The following is a 15,998-nucleotide window of genomic DNA, read 5'->3' as shown; positions in this document are numbered from 1 at the left end:
CCAGAGTCCTGGGAAGTCAACAGCGTCCAATGCTACAGAAAAATAAAGAAGGATGAGTCATCTCTCATTGGCAATTAAGAGACTGCCGGTAACTTTGTAGAGAACAGTTTCTGTCCAGGGATGAATAGGAATCCAGATTGCAAGGGTCAGAGGAACAGGAAAGGAAGAGAGGGCAACAAGAGCACTAGCTGTTTCTAGGAACGTGGCTTTGTGAGGGAGGAGATTTATAGGCTAGCTTGGGAGCTGAAATGAAAGCTGGCCACTCTTACAAGAATTCAGGGAGATATATCACTATGGACTGAGAATCCCTGACTTAACCCTTTGTCTCCATAGTATCAGAGGGATGTTTTCCCCCATATCAGGTGTGCCTCAGCTCAGCTCAGAAGAAGACAGACCCTACTAAACACCTAGGAATGTCCCCCAGGATGGGGAAGGCATCTTCTTTTTGCCACAACTTCCTCTCCTCAAGTTAATTCATTATTTTTGTTCATTTAAAACTTGTTAAATTCAACAAACTCCCAATAACATGGACATTTCCCTCTAGAAAGAAAAAAATCAGAAGAGGATTGTACATGAAACCATTCATCTCTATTATTGACACTATGGTTTTCTTGTAAATTTAACATGCATGTTCAAAACTTCCCTTCTTTTTTATGATTCTATCCTCTCTATTCTCATCTGTTCATTTTAAAAAATATATTCCTCAATGACCCTCTTTTCTTTCTATTCTTTTTTATTATGTTATGTGTGCTATCAAATGAGATAAAATATATGAAGTGCTTTGCAAAGCTTAAAACGCCATATAAATACAAGCTATTGTTCTTATCATCATTATAGCAGCTCAGGGGTGCAGTGGAGAGAGTGTTGGCCTTGGAGTCAGGAAGACCTGAGTTCAATTCTGGCCTCAAATACTTCCTAGCTGTGTGGCCCTGAGCAAGTCACTTAACCTCTCCTAGCCTCAGTTTCTTCATCTGTAAATTGTGAATAATAACAGCACCTATCTTGTGAGGATCAAATGAGATAATATTTGTAAAGTACTTTGCAAACCTCAGAGAATTCTATAAATGCCAGCTATTGTTATTGTCATGACAACCACTACTAATTTAACCCTTGTCTCCTGTCCCTCCCACTCTACCTCCAGTTAGGGAAAGAAGATTTAAAAGGAAACCCTTGAATCAAATATACATAGTGAAGCAAAATGAATTCCTACATTGGCTATGATTTAAAACATATATCTCATTCTATATCCTTGGTTTATCACCTCTCTATGAGGAGATGGTTATCATGCTTCCACTCTCTAGAATAATGGTCATTGAATTCATCATAGTTTGTGTGTTTTTTAGTCATCAGTTTAGTTCAATAAACTTATTAAGTGCCTACTTCTGTCAAGACACCATCTGTCTTTCTCACTTCTCCTCTTTTTCCCAAGCTTCTTCTACCCCTTCTTCCCCTTCCCCTCCCCACATATTTGTCTCCTTTTCAGTTAAATGAAGCCAATAGTTTATCAAATGTAACTTTAACCCTTGTACCACGGACAAGCAAGAAGTGGTGAGGCACAATGACTAGAAAACTGGCCTTAGGGTCAGGAATACCTGGGTTCAAGTCTTGTCTCTGATACATTCTGGCATAGTGACACTGGGCAATCTTTGGCTTATAATGCATGCTCAGTAAATGCTTGTTGACTCCTTGGTTGATTGATTTCATTCCGTCAATTTTCTTTCAACTTCTGGCTGGACTTAGGCACTTAGTAGAGAATATGAAGACTGAGAAGGAAGGAGAAATACACTAGCTCTGGAATTCAATCCAACTCAAAAAAAAATCTTTAAAGTACCTACTATGTGCAATACAGAGCAGAAGTGTGTAATAGTGAATAAAAAGCTGCCTTCAAGTCAGAAAGACAAGTTCAATTCCTGCCTCTGACACATACTAACTGTATAACCTAGTTATGTGATATACACTCTCAGTGCCCCCAGGAAATTGTTTTAAGCTCTAAAGTTGCTAGCAGAGTAGGCATTGACCTACATAGGTAGAGGGAATGCCTTCACTAAGAGTTCCCTGTACCAAAGAAATAAATCACAGGATTGGTTTTAAAATGCAAGACACTGTCCTAGGTACTGAGCATACAGAGGTGAAAATGAGCTGGTCTTTACTCTCAAGGATCACAGCTTGAGAACTGGAAAGGTCTTCAGAGGTCATCTAATCTAACCTCTCATTTTAAAGATGAGGAAGCAGAAGATTAGAGTAAGGGGAATGACTTGACCAACATCACACAATTAGTAAGTAGCCAAGCTGAGATTTTCTTTTGGGTCATCTGACTTCAAATCTGTTCAGCTAGTGGGGACCCAACACTTTTGTTTGTTGTTGTTCGGCTGTTTCAGTCATATCTGACTCTTTGTGACCCCATTTGGGGTTTTCTTGGCAGAGATATTGGAATCGTTTGCCATTTCTTTCTCTAGCTCATTTTACAAATGAGGAAACTGAGGTAAACAAGGTTAAGTGACTTATCCAGGGTGACACCACTAGTAAATGTCTGAGGCCAGATTGGAACTCAAGTCTTCCTGATTCTAATTCCAGTGCTCCACCTGTTGAGGGTTGAGGGAGACGAGGTCCAGGAACCCCAAGACTGGAGATCCCAGATGGGGTCGTTGAGAGGGAGTGCCCCTCAAAGACCTGAGTACTGGAGAGGGTCGGAGCCATCTGGAATGAATTCATGATCTCAAACATTCTTTAAGTCAAGGTGGCAAAGATTTATTATACTTTACAGTGAGCAAGAGTTCTTAGAGAACCTGCAACCTTACAAGGGCACAAGGAAAGTTAAAATATGAGATTTGAGGTGAAACATGTCAATTAGGTGTTTTGGGGTGGGATTAGGGAGTGGTTAAGGGGTGGTCAGTTCTTAAAGGAATGTGCACTTTTTGTATCTACTGTGCAGGTATCTTACCCAGAGTTCACTGGGAAATAGTCCAAGGGGTGGCTACCTGGGGGTGTGGTTTTGACCATGCAAAGGCACTAAGTCATCTATTGGTCAGGGCTGACTGGAAATATCCAGGTGGCTTCCATCAAATATCTTGTTAGACAAGATGAATGCAAAGGAGTATACATTTGACTACGTCTAGGATACATATCAGTAAGGTCAGTAAGTAGTGAATATCATTATGTCCCAGTGCATAGCCAATTAGCACATACACAAGGAATTCAAACTAATAAATTCTATAGGTAAAGCTGGCTGCAGTATCAGGAAGAGAGGTAAGTGTTTTGCTAAGGCATGCTGCCCTTGAACTGGAGAGAAACTGCTAGGGCCAATGCTTTGAAGCTAGGGAGAGATGTGATTTTAGAACTGGATGTGATTTTGGAGTTGGGGTCCAGGCACAGGCACCCAAGCAGAGACTAAGGAGAAATGTTAGAATTAGGGTCCAAGCACAAGTACTCTAGTACCCCATCATACCCACTGCACTATCTAGCTGCCCAAGAGTAGAACTTGAGAATATGAGAGGGGTAAGAAAGAGACTCAGTTAGTCAATAAACATTTATCAAGTGCCTAATATGTGCCAGGCACTATGCTAAGTGCTGGGGATATAGACAGAGGAAAGTTGGAGGAAAGTTTTCCCCTACTCACTGTGTTGCTCTCTCTTCTCCATGTCAGTCTCATTCAACTCAATTCAACTCAACAAATATTTATAAAATGCCTACCATGTACAAGGTCAGAGACATAGTGTGGCACTGTGGTACAGGCAGGAGAAGATGGCCTCTGGAGTCTTTCCTGACTCAGTGATTCTGTGCCTCTAAATTACTTTTCTTAGGAGGCCAGGGTGAGGGGCCAGCCATCCTCTTAAGCATTTCCATCCCTATTGTCCTGTGGTCTGGGAGCACCTAGATGGCTTTCTGTTCTTTTCCAATAGTTCCCTGGGACCCTGATGTAAAGGATGTGAAATCAATAACCCAGGGTCACATCTCTGTGGGATAGAGCCAGCCCTTTATTCTCCTGGCCTGGATCTGAAGCTCTATTCAGAGAACAGGAGGGAGGAAGGTGGGTGGCCAATCCAGATAAAATAGTTAAGGGGAAACAGTTGTATGCAGACCCAACTGCTTTGTGGCTTCACCCCCAGTATCCCAGCAGGGGGAGAACCTAGTTTAGCATCACAAAGGTGCCTTGTGGAAATCTTCTCCCCAGAATCATTCAGGCTGCTGGGGAGGTCTCCTTTGAGCAAGGAGTTAATTTCCATACTAAAAATTAGGGGCCTGACAATCCTGGGAACAGGGCTTAGAGGCAGGTAACATGAAGGGCAAAGCAGAGCAGGATTGAGCTTGTCTAGGACACTCTGAAAGTATTTCTTTTCAGTACCAGGTCCATCCCATATTAGTTGAGAGACTGGAAAGGCAATGGAGTCACATTGCAAAGAGCACTGTGCCAGGAGACTCAATAGACCTGGCTCTGAGTCTCACCTCTGCCCCAGAACAACTTTTCTGAGGCTAAGCATTGTCATGCACTCGTAGATTGAGAACAGGGAAATAATCTAGTCCAACCACTTTATTTACAGAGGAGGATTTGGACCATATGAAGTTCAATCCAAATCAATAAACAATGATTAAATATCTGCTATGTGCGAGGCACTGGAGATACAAAGACAGAAAAAAAGTCCCTGCCTTCAAGGAGCTTATGTTCTACTAGAAAGATACAGCACCTGTAGACATAAGAAAATAGAAAGTAATTTCAAAAACTGGAAGAAGGGAGGGAAGGAGGAAAAGAGAATGACAGAGAGAGGGAGAGAGAGAGAGAGAGAGAGAGAGAGAGAGCATTAACTGGGGAGATCAGACAAAGCCTTACAAAGGAGCTGGTACCTCAGCTGTGCTTTAAAGGAAGCCAAGGATTATAAAAGCTGGAAATGAGGAGAGTATGAATTCCAGAAATGGAGGCTAGCTTGTGCAAATGCACAGAGACAAGAGATGGACTTCCATCCAGCTTACAGTTAACCAATTGATTAGGATAGAGGGGGTGTGAAGGAAAGTCATGTGAAATAAGGCAGGAAATGTAAGTGGAGCCAAATTGTGGAGGGTTTCAAATGATTAAAGAGTATCCTAGAGGCAGAATGACAGAGTTTGAGGGCATTAGAAGGAAATTCAGCAACTATCCATAAAAGGAACGTCTAGACAAGTGGTCACATCATCTCTGATTGAAGAACTCCAATAAGGGCGATAGGGAGCCAGTGAAGTTTTCTGATGGGGAGTGACATGGTCAGATTTATGTTTTAGGATTATCGTTTTGGCCTGTGAGGATGAATTGGAGATGAGAGGGGAAAGGAAGCAAATTAAGAAATCATTGCAATAGTCCAGGTAAGAGGTGATTAACTGGAGAACACAAACCATCTTCATTTTTTGGTCTGTCTCCTCAGCACTTAGCACTAACAGAAAATTGTCAATACCACATGTAATATTAACTGATCTGTCTGTTAGTCATCCTAGTAACATCAGAATTTCAGTAGTACCTCTTGATTAGGTTGAGCTGAACCACAACCTAACTCCCCCCACCCAGAGATTTTACCTTGTTAAGGAGCCTAGCTTAAGCTGGATCTCAGCTTCTAACGGCCTTCCATTGGGATTCATGGTATGAAGGAAAAAACAACCAGAATGAAATGGTTTTCCTTGTTCACATTGCCAAGGGCCACTGGGGTCTCATAACCAGCTGGGCCTTGCTACCTCACACTGTTTCCTCCTGGGTCTTGGAGCTGGGAAATCTATTGTGCTCTGCACTCAAGGGACATCCCCCAGGATGGCAGGTTTACTACCCTATTATCTCAGTTAAAGACACTTTATTCCTCAACTCATGGCTTTGATTTATTTCAGGATTTGACAGCACAGAGTATGACAAATTGTGAGGGCTTAATAACTAAGTGCTTGTTGGCTGATTGATTCATCTGGGATAGATGCCGTGTGAGTGGAGAGAAGGCGACAGATGTGACAAATACGAAGATAGAATGGACAAGACTTGACAATTGAATACATATGAGAGGTGAAGGAGGAAAGTCAAGAATGCTTCCAAGTTATGAATCTGGTGACTTGAAGAGCCCTCAAAAGAAATAGGGATGTTTGTAGGAGAAATGTTTGGGGAAATTTGTGTTTTATTCTCTTGAATTTAATTCAACAAGTGGTACTTTTGCAAAATGTCATTATCTGTGGTGAGATGAGAGAGAAATCCCTTTCTCTCCCTACCCTTGTTGGACTCCAGAAGAGGCCCAAGGGGGAATGTGAAGAGCATATTCAAGAGCTGAATTCTTCCTCCATAGTTGCCTTTCTTCTTGACTGATGAAGAGAGATTCTGGAACAAAGCTAGCTTGCCCATTTTATATAGTCCACAAAGGGCATGACATACTCCCAACCAATCACTTGAAGTTTGTGAACCATTAGCTGCCTTCATCTGATGGCCAATTCCTCATAACTTCCTCTGACTGGTTGAAGTTCTCCCTACTTTGTTATGAAGTTATTTAGGTAGTTCCTTTTACTCTATTGTAGGCTGCTCAAACACCCCCCAATAACCCCTTTATGCAAGTAAACCTTCGCATAGGGTCTTTATAAGCTATCCCAACCCTGTACTTAACTAGCCTGGCCCTCCTACAAGAGAAATATAATCCATCACCAAATTCTTATTCAAAGATACTCCAGCTTAGTTTATGTGGGTACTATTGTTAACTTGTTCCCAATGAAGCAGAAAATGAATTTCCCAGCTCACCTTCCCAACCCTAGTTAAAGAAAAGTATTCTACCTTTGAGTGCCTAAGAGATACCATGCCACCCCTGCTGGATCTCATTTTATTTATCCAAACCCCTTACATTCTTCCTATTCTTTGTAGTCTTCTTAGGGTCGCCAGAGCTGACTGTAGACTTTACATCCAGTGGCTTTCCAGAATTTCATGCGATGACTATTGCAAATCTAGTTATATTTTCAAGAGGATTTTCAATCCTCTTACATTTGGCAAAGGGGGAAACTGAGGCTCAAGGCAAACCAAGGCAGGTAATCTAATTCATGCAAGGCCATACAGGTTTCAGTTCTACCAACTCAGTAATGGTGAGAATAGAAGGGTAGGGTGAAGGAATGAGACCGATTGCTCCTTGAAGTATTCAACCATAGCCAACACTTAGATTAGCTCTTTAAGGGTTCCAAAGGGCTTTACGATTATTATCTTATTTTTTCCTCACAACAACCCTATCAGATAGGTGCTATTTTTATCCCCATTTTACAAATGAAGAAACTGAGACAAACAAAAGTCAAATGAGTTGCCCAGTTTCACACATCTGGTGTCTGTAGGCATAATCTCGAATTTGTCCAGTTTCTATCTTATTCGTCCGGCTCCGTTAGACTGGGAGCTCCCTGAGAGCAGGGTCTGTCTTTGCCCTTTTTTTGTACAAACAGCACCTAAAGCATATAGTAGTAATAAAGACTCAATAAACTCTAGTTGACTGACTCACTGACGTCCCCGGGAAATCGTGGGTGGTTGGAGGCTTCCAAGCAAAGCCTCGATGCCCAAGTGGGGAAGGCTGGCGCCCGGGTCATTCTTGCTCGGATCCAGGGTGGGCTGGGCTGAAGCAGCTACCCCGAGGCCTAAGCCACCCAGCCACGCCTTGACCTCAGTTTTTTGGAGGGGGGCGGCGCAGGGCGGCAAGCCCCACCTCCACACCCCTGGAGCCGCACGTACTGAGGGCGGAGGGGGGGGGGGCGTCGGAGGCGGCGGAAGGGGGGCGGAGGAAGGAAAGGAAGAGAATGGCTCTGGGACGGCCGGCTCCGCAGCTGCGGCTCCTGCTCCGTGCCTCCCTCGGACCCATGGCTCTGAACCAGCGCGCCGTGTCGGGCCCGGATCCGAGGCGCAGACCCTGGCGCCTCTCGGTGGAAGGGAACATCGGTAAGGCTCCAGAACCGCGGGGCGTGCGCCCGGGCCGTGGGCGGGGCGGCAGAGGTGGGGGCGGAGGAGGCGGGGCCTGATTTTGCTTTGACAGCGGCCCGGAAGGCTTATCGCGATAGGCCCTTGGATGGGATGGGTGGGGTCGGCCGAGGGCCTGGTCCGATCCTGCGCAGTGAGAGGCGCCCAAGGACCTGCCCAGAGGAGAGAGTGCGGGGTACCGGAGGGTGAGGAAAGGCGGAGGGTATTTTGGGAGCCGCTATCCAGCTGCGGCCGTCCAATGACCCCTTAGGGCCGAGAGGGACATACTGGCTCAGGGGGCCAGGAGTCCAGACTGGATTTGACCCGATCTGCATACCCTCTGGAGGATGGAAGGCTTCCACTTGAAGCCCTCCAGTAACGGGGAGCTCACCACTGGTCTTAGGCCCTGGGGAGATCGCCTTCTCTGCACCGAAATCAATCAGGCAGCCTATTGTGTGCCTACTATATGTGCCTACTGTTCGCCAGTCAGTGTTCTAAATTCTGGGGATACGGCCCCCAAGGAGCTCACAATCTAATGGAGGAGACAAGCAAACAGATACAAATATACACAAAAATACTATATACCGGATGAATAGGAAATAATTAGAATCAAGAGGGTTTGGGAAAAATTTCCTGGAGAAGATGGGATTTTAGCAGGGACTTAAAAGAAGCCAGAGAAGCCATTGGGCGGAGATTGAGAGGGGAGAACATTCCAGGTGGGGGACTGAGGGACACCCAGAGACTATTGCTCCCAGTTTTGTGGGCCCACCGCCCCCAAACGAGACGGGTCTGATCCCCCCTCTGATCCTGGGCCCTTCGGAGTCTTAAAGCCAGTTATGATGTGTCTCTTCCCCTGCTGCCCCCGTGTGTTCTCCAGAATAGACACCCCCAGGTCATGCTTTTCTAGGCCCTTCCTACCTTCCCCTCCTCCCCACTTTACCTGTGCCCTTCCTAGAACGTGGAATCTAGACCTGGCCACAGGGCTCTCTGTTGTTCTGTCTCTCTCTCTCTCTCTCTCTCTCTCTCTCTCTCTCTCTCTCTCTCACAGAGAGAGGTGGTCTGAATGGGCTAGAAAACAGCAGACTCTTCTCTCCCTAGTCCTGGACCCTCAGTGGGCCCAAGATTGCATTAGCTTTTACCATTACCTTGTCCCACTTTTGTCTTCATCATACCCTCCAGAGCTCTTTCAGACAAGCTGCCTGTGGCCCTACCCTCCCATCCTGTGGTTGACTTGGTATTTGAATTTAACAAACATCTAGTTGTTTGGAAGGCTTGGTGCTACACCAGGGATACAGACAGAAAGGAAACAATGTCTGTGCTGAACTTTACATTTCTACCTACGGGAGACAGCCGTAGACACAAATGGTTTAATACAAAGTATACATAAGGTAATACAAACTTTTCCCCGGGAGAATGATTGTAATTACTAATTCGACCGCTGGCCGGGGAGGTAAAGCCTCATCTGGCTCCTGGGTGTGGGCTCTTTATAGCAGACCAAGGAAATCGAAGGTTACTAGCCAAGATGCTGATGGACTTTGCCCAGTTCTTCACCTGTTCTAATTATGGATATACTCTTCAGCTTTAGGGAAAAAGTGGACTGGTCTCTAGCCTCTCTACCTGCCCCAATGATTAATCACTGCCAGATCTAATCGCCTTTCCTCAGAACTTGCCCTTCCTGAGCTCTCTGTGACCTGTGACATTATATCCCTTTTCTACTGGATGTCCTGTCTTCTAGATTTTCTTGACATTGCTGTCTCCTACCTGTGTGACTACTCTTCAATCTGTTTGATAGCTCTTCATCTAGATATGCCCCTTCACCATGGGGATTCCCCAAGGCTCTGTCCTGGTTCCCTTCTCTTCTCCCTCTATACTATCTTGCTTGCTGATTTCATCAGCTCCCATGAGTTTAATTACCATCAGGAGGATGATTCCTAGATCAATGAATCCAGCCCTAACCAAGATCATGCCACCAACTGCCTTTTGGTCATCTTGAACTAGACGTCCCATAGACATCTAAAACTGAACATGTCCAAAGTAGATCTCATTATTTTCCCCAACCCAGTCCTCTCCTCTTCCAAACTTCCCAATTCTTTTAAGTTACTTTTTATTTTATTCAATCAGAAAAAACAAAATTCATCTTCTTTTGCTTTCGTAATCCACGAACCCCCTCCCCCAATTGAGGGCAAAAGAAAAGCAAATTCCCTGTTACTGCCATGTGTAGTCAAGCAAAACACATTTCCACATTGGTTGGGTCCAAGTTACACACACATAGACACGCCCCTCATTCTGTACTCTGAGTACATCACCTTTCTGTCAGGAGGTGAGTAGCTTGCTTCATCATTGGTCCTCTCCATTGGCGACTACACTGATCAGCTTTCCCAAGTCTTTCAAAGTTGTCTTGATTATATTGTTGTCATTGTATACATTTTTCTTCTGGTTCTGCTCACTTTACTCTGTGTTAGTTCAGATAAGTTTCCCAAGGTTTCTCCATAGCTGTCTCCATTATTTGTTACATCACAATGGTTTTCCATGACCTTTATATGTCATAATTTGTTCAGCCATTCCACTGTTTATGCCTCCCCTGAGATTCCCACTTTACCATCTTAAAAAGAGCCATAAATAGTTTTGTACATCCTAAGAGTTTGGTTTTCTTAGAACTAATCTTTCCCTTAATCTGTTGTTATTGTTATTCAGTTGTTTCAGTCATGCCTGACTCTTCATGACCGCATTTGGGGTTTTCTTGGCAAAGATACTGGAGTGGTTTGCCATTTCCTTCTCTAGATCATTTTACTGATGAGGAAGTGGAGGCAAACAGGGTTAAAGTGACTTGCCCAGGGTCACACAGCTAGTAAGTGTCTAAGACTGGATTTGAACGCATAAAGATGAGTCTTCCTGATGCCAGGCCCCATGTTCTGTCCACTGCACCACCTGGCTGCCCCTCTAATTTATCTACCTTCTCTCTAATTGCCTTCTCCCCTTTCCCTCCCATTTCCCCATTGAGTGAGATGTAGTTTTTTACTCTACTATTGTGTGTGTGTGTGTATGTGTATGTATGTATGTGTGTATTGTTCCATCCAGATGAGAATGAGATTACACTGTCAGCTGCTTCTTCCCACCCCCTTCTTCTTATTTGTAGAGACGTTTAGTTGCACACTCTGATTATGTGAGATAATTTTCTCTACCATTCCTTCTCCTTCCCCAGTGTATTCTTTCCATTTGTCTCTTAAGATCATTGAGGCATAAGAGAGCCACTCTCAACCCTTTCCTAGGGCAGCTAGCAGGCAGTGGATAGAGTGCTAGCCCTGGAATCAGGAGGACATGAGTTCAAATCCAGTCTCAGTTACTAGCTGTGTGACCCTGGGCAAGTCACTTAACCCTGTTTGCCTCTACTTCCTCATCTGTAAAACGAGCTAGAGAAGGAAATGGCAAACTACTCCAGTATCTTTGCCAAGAAAATCTCAAATAGGGTCATGAAGAGTCAGACATGACTGAAAATGCCTGAACAACAACAAAAAGTATCCTTAATGATGATAGGGTTCACACATGTAGCATCTCTCCATATTAGAATGTAAGCAGTTTATCCTTGTTTATCATTGTTCATGCGTGTGATACTGTGGGCCTCAGTGTCTTCATCTGGAAAAGAAGAAAACAGTAGTACCTACCTCACTGAGTTTGTGAGGATCAAACGAGATAACATATGTAATGTGCTTTGCAAACACTAAAGGGTTATAGAAATGTTAGCTATTTGCATTGACTATTACTGTTACCCAACTGCCCCTAAAATTCCTCTTTTGTAATAAAGTCAGGAAAACCTGCCCCAAAGAGCAATCACATCCACCTGTGTCTGCACCCAGTCAGCCTCCATAATTCCATTCTCTCCACCAAGAAAGAATGAAATCTCAGTCCACTTGGGAAGAAGCAATTTGTGAAAGGCAGCTTGTGTGGATCACATCACTGATTCTGGATGCCAGATGAACCCTGTCTAGGCTTGTTTCTCATTAGAGCATGAAATTAGTGCCAGATCTTGGGAAAAGCTGGGATTCCATATAAACTCATCTTTTTAATCATTGACTCTCTGATTGCCTGAAGTCTGAGACTTCAGCTCTTCCACTGAAGGCCAGAGTAAAGCTTTTTTCAAGCCCTCTTTATTGGGTACCCTATTGCAATTGACTCTGTCCTCAATGTTATGTGGCCATTATTACAATCCAGGGTCTCTTTGTTCCTGGACCTTCTTTGCCCACTTTTGATTCTTGGGAAACAGCTATTCTACTATGGGAGCTCTGGATTATAGAATCATAGCTTTAAAATTGGAAGAGACCTTGGAAGTTATCAAGTCCATATGCCCAAAGGACTATAAAAACTATGCATATCCTTTGACCCAGTAGTGCCACACTAGGTCTGTATCCCAAAGAGATTTTAAAAAGAAAAGGAAAAGGACTTATGTGTACAAAGATATTTATAGCAGCTCTTTTTGTAATGGCAAAGAATTGGAAATTGAGGGAATGCCCATCATTTGAGGAATGGCTGAAGAAGTTGTGGTATATGATTGTGATGGAATGCAGTTGTGCTATAGGTAATGATAGCAGGATGCTCTCAGAAAAACCTGGAAAGACTTACATGAACTGATGCAAAGTGAAGTGAGCAGAAGCAGGAGAACAACAGCAACACTGTATGATGATCAACTGTGAATGACTTAGCTAGTCTCAGCAATACAATGATCCAGAACAGTTCTGAAGGGCGTATGATGAAAAATGCTATCCGTCTCCAAAGACCTGATGGAACCTGAATGCAGATCGAAGCAAACTTTTTTCTTTATTTTGCTTGGGTTTGGGTTGTTTTTTCTGGAGAGGAGGGGTCGGATTTTTCCTTTACAACATGACCAATATAGAAATGTGTTTTGCATGACTGCACATGTATAATCTATATCAAATTGTTTGCCTTCTCAATAATGGGGGAGGGGAGGGAAAAAATTTGGAACTCAAAATTTTTAAAAACATGATAAAAATTGTTTTTAAATGTAATTGGAAAAATAAAATATAAAAATTTAAATTTAATAAAATTTTAAAAAGAATTTATCAAGTCAAACTGCCTCCATTTTATAAGTAAAGAAACTGAGGCCCAGAAGTTGTTTGACTTGCCTAAAGCCGCACAAGTAATAGGTATCAGAGGTGGGATTTGAACCCAGGTTTTATGACTGCAAAGCCACTGTACCAAGCAGATCCCAGAACTTGGCCTTTTTAGCACATATTCATATGTATATCATCCATTAGAGTTTGGCTACAGCTTCGTAAGCCTACTGGTAGGTGCCACTACTTGGCATATGATATATTCTCAACTGAAAAGTTCCCAAGTTGGAATTTCCGGTTTCCGTAAATCTCTTTTGTTTTTTCAGCTCCATGTAGACCCTTTGAGTTCTATATCTCTGCTCCTATAGCTTAGGCATAAGGAAAATATCTTGGGCCCTAGGTTTGGGGGAAGGACTAGGCCCCTATGAAGGGTTTTAAGGGAGAAGGAAACTGTAGAGGTGAGCAGTTGTTAATGACTCACATTTACAAAAGTTTACAAAATCTCATTTAAGTCATATAGCCATACAGTTTATTTGTTTTTTTTTTAAGCACTTCAGGTATTATTAGACTTAGAGAAAGGGAATCTAAAGTTCAGAAGAGTTAAGTGACTTGTCCATGGTCACACAGCTCTTGAGTGTCAGAGGCAGAATTTGAACCCAGGCCTTCCTGAGTCCAATACACTCTCCCTACTCTGCTTACCCCACACCACTCATTCACTCACCATGGCCTTACCTCAATCACTTTCAGCCTGCTTTTATAAAGATTTGCCTTCCCACTCAGTTTCAGGAGGAAACCACCCCACTTTGTATTGTCATCTCTACAGGAGCTTTCCAGTGGCCATTACCCACCAGGACCACAGGGGGTTGCTTTTGAACCTCCTGGACCCTAAGTTAGAAAAAGTCTGAGGTTATCCCCCTGTTAAGACAGTGAGAAGCCCCAACCCTGAAAACTGAAGCTGGGGGGACCAGTGAGCTGTGATAAGGGAAGTTAGAATTGTTTAAGGGTCAATATGTGAAAGCCACTTTCTCAGCTGGGACTCACCAAGTACGTCTGCTGCTTTCTGCACTTAATCTTGCCTCTACGGAAGGGATTATTAAGTTATATCAGGAGGGAGGCAGCTAGGTGGTGCTGCAATGGATAGAACTCTGGGCTGAGATTCACAACTGGCACATAATGCCTTCCTGGATCTGACTGGCTTTCAAGATGCCTCTACTTACCCATCCAGTACAGTCTGGGAGGAAGGGCATCTTCTCAAGTTAGAGGACCTGAATTCAAATCCCATCTAAGATGATTACTACTCATGCAAACTTATGCAAGTCAGTTAACTGTCCTGGGCCTCAATTTCTTCACCTGTACAATGAGGGCAGTGAACCTACCTTTTATAGCTCTAGATCTACAAGCCTATGATTTCTATTCCCCAAAGTTCCCTTTCATTTTGGCCTGACTCCCCATACTCTGGCATTTCCCACCCTGACTCCCCAAATACCAGGCTGTCTTAGAAATTTTCCTTGTGTCCTCTCATCAGTACTACACCCACTTTGTTCAGGTACAGGTTGGTTGACCCCACAGGTTCCTTCCAACTCTGCAATTCTGTAATTCCATGACATTCAATCAAGCAAGCATTTATTGAACACTTACTGTATGCTAGTAGGGGCAACTAGGTGGTGCAGTGGATAGAGTGCCAGGCCTGGAGTTAAGAAAACTCATCTTTCTAAGTTCAAATCTGGCCTCAGATACTCACTGACTGTGTGACCCTGAGCAAGTCACTTAACCCTGATTGCCTTAGTTTCCTAATCTATAAAATGAGCTGGAGAAGGAAATGGCAAACCACTCCAGTATCTTTGCCAAGAAAGCCCCAAATGAGGTCATGAAGACTTGAACATGACTGAAACGAATGAACAACAACTGTATACCAGACACTATGCTTAGCATTGAAGGTACAAAGTAAGAAATAAAATGACTCCCACCATCAAGAAGCTTACATTGTATCAGAACAGATACCATGTATGGGGCCTGAGTATATACTCAATGCTACAAAATACACACACAGTAATTGGAGAACGAGGGGCATCAGGAGAGGTTTCATGGAGAAAGTTGTGGAAATAAAGAACTCTTTTGATGATGGTGATGGTGATAATGATGAGGATGGTGACAATGATGGTGGTGATAATGATGGTGGTGATGATGATGCGACAATGATGATGATGAGATGAGATGATGATGAAATTCACCATCAGCAAACACAAACATTTCCATAGACAGAGAAGGGCAGAAAAAGAGAATTGTTCAGGAAACAGGGAATCTGCTACGTATAGCTTGTGTGTTTTTTAAAGAGCATATGTTAAATGTAACATGGTGATGCCAGCTCTGGCCTGCTTGCCTGTGTTTCCTCAGCTATCTTCTCTCTCATCAATGTTTCATTAATCTCTTTTTGGAACAAGGGATTCTAAAAAACAGTAGTGAGACATAACTGAGTTCCCGGAGCTGTGCAAAGGCAGACATGGGAGGGGGAATTTGGGAGATGTTGAGAAGCAAAAAGGCCAGTCTGGCTGGACCAGAGTGTGTGGGAACTAGTATAAGGAATAAAAAGATGGAAAAGGCAGTTGGGGCCAGACTGTGAAGGACTTGAAAGGTCACACTGAAGAGTTTAGATGTTATCCTAGAAGAAATAGGGAGCCATTGGAGTTTATTGAGTAGGGAAAATCAGCAAGTATCTACTGAACACCTACTGGATGCGAGGCATATGAGACATTAGAGATAGAAAACAAAAATGAAGGTGCCCAACTTACTCAAGCACAACCTTCTCCATGAAACCTCTCCTGAAGCCTCTGGCTCCCCAAATTACCATGCCTGTATTTTGTAGCATTCAGTATATATTCAGGCCTATACGTGGTGTCTCTTCTGATACAATGCAAGCTTCTTGATGGTGGGAGTTATTTTATTTCTTACTTGTACCTTCAGTGCTAAGCATCATGTCTGGTGTACGGTTGTTGTTCAGTCATTTCAGTCATGTCCAACTCTTC

At 43.5% G+C, this 15,998-nt stretch overlaps 1 protein-coding gene across 1 annotated transcript in view; it reads left to right on the top strand.

The window, feature by feature from the left end:
* The first annotated feature begins 7,721 nt into the window (after window positions 1–7,721).
* DGUOK (deoxyguanosine kinase) overlaps window positions 7,722–15,998 on the top strand; it is a 42,547-nt gene continuing 34,270 nt past the window's right edge. Inside the window, exon 1 of the mRNA XM_036751179.1 lies at window positions 7,722–7,891. Coding sequence (XP_036607074.1) covers window positions 7,753–7,891 — 139 coding nt within the window. The 5' untranslated portion in view covers window positions 7,722–7,752. The remainder of the gene's footprint in view (window positions 7,892–15,998) is intronic.

This window comes from Trichosurus vulpecula, chromosome 3 (assembly GCF_011100635.1).
Source record: "Trichosurus vulpecula isolate mTriVul1 chromosome 3, mTriVul1.pri, whole genome shotgun sequence".
In the NCBI taxonomy this organism is placed as follows: Eukaryota; Metazoa; Chordata; class Mammalia; order Diprotodontia; family Phalangeridae; genus Trichosurus; species Trichosurus vulpecula.
The sequence above is the reverse complement of the archived record's forward strand: the minus strand, read 5'-3'. Positions and strand labels throughout refer to the sequence as shown.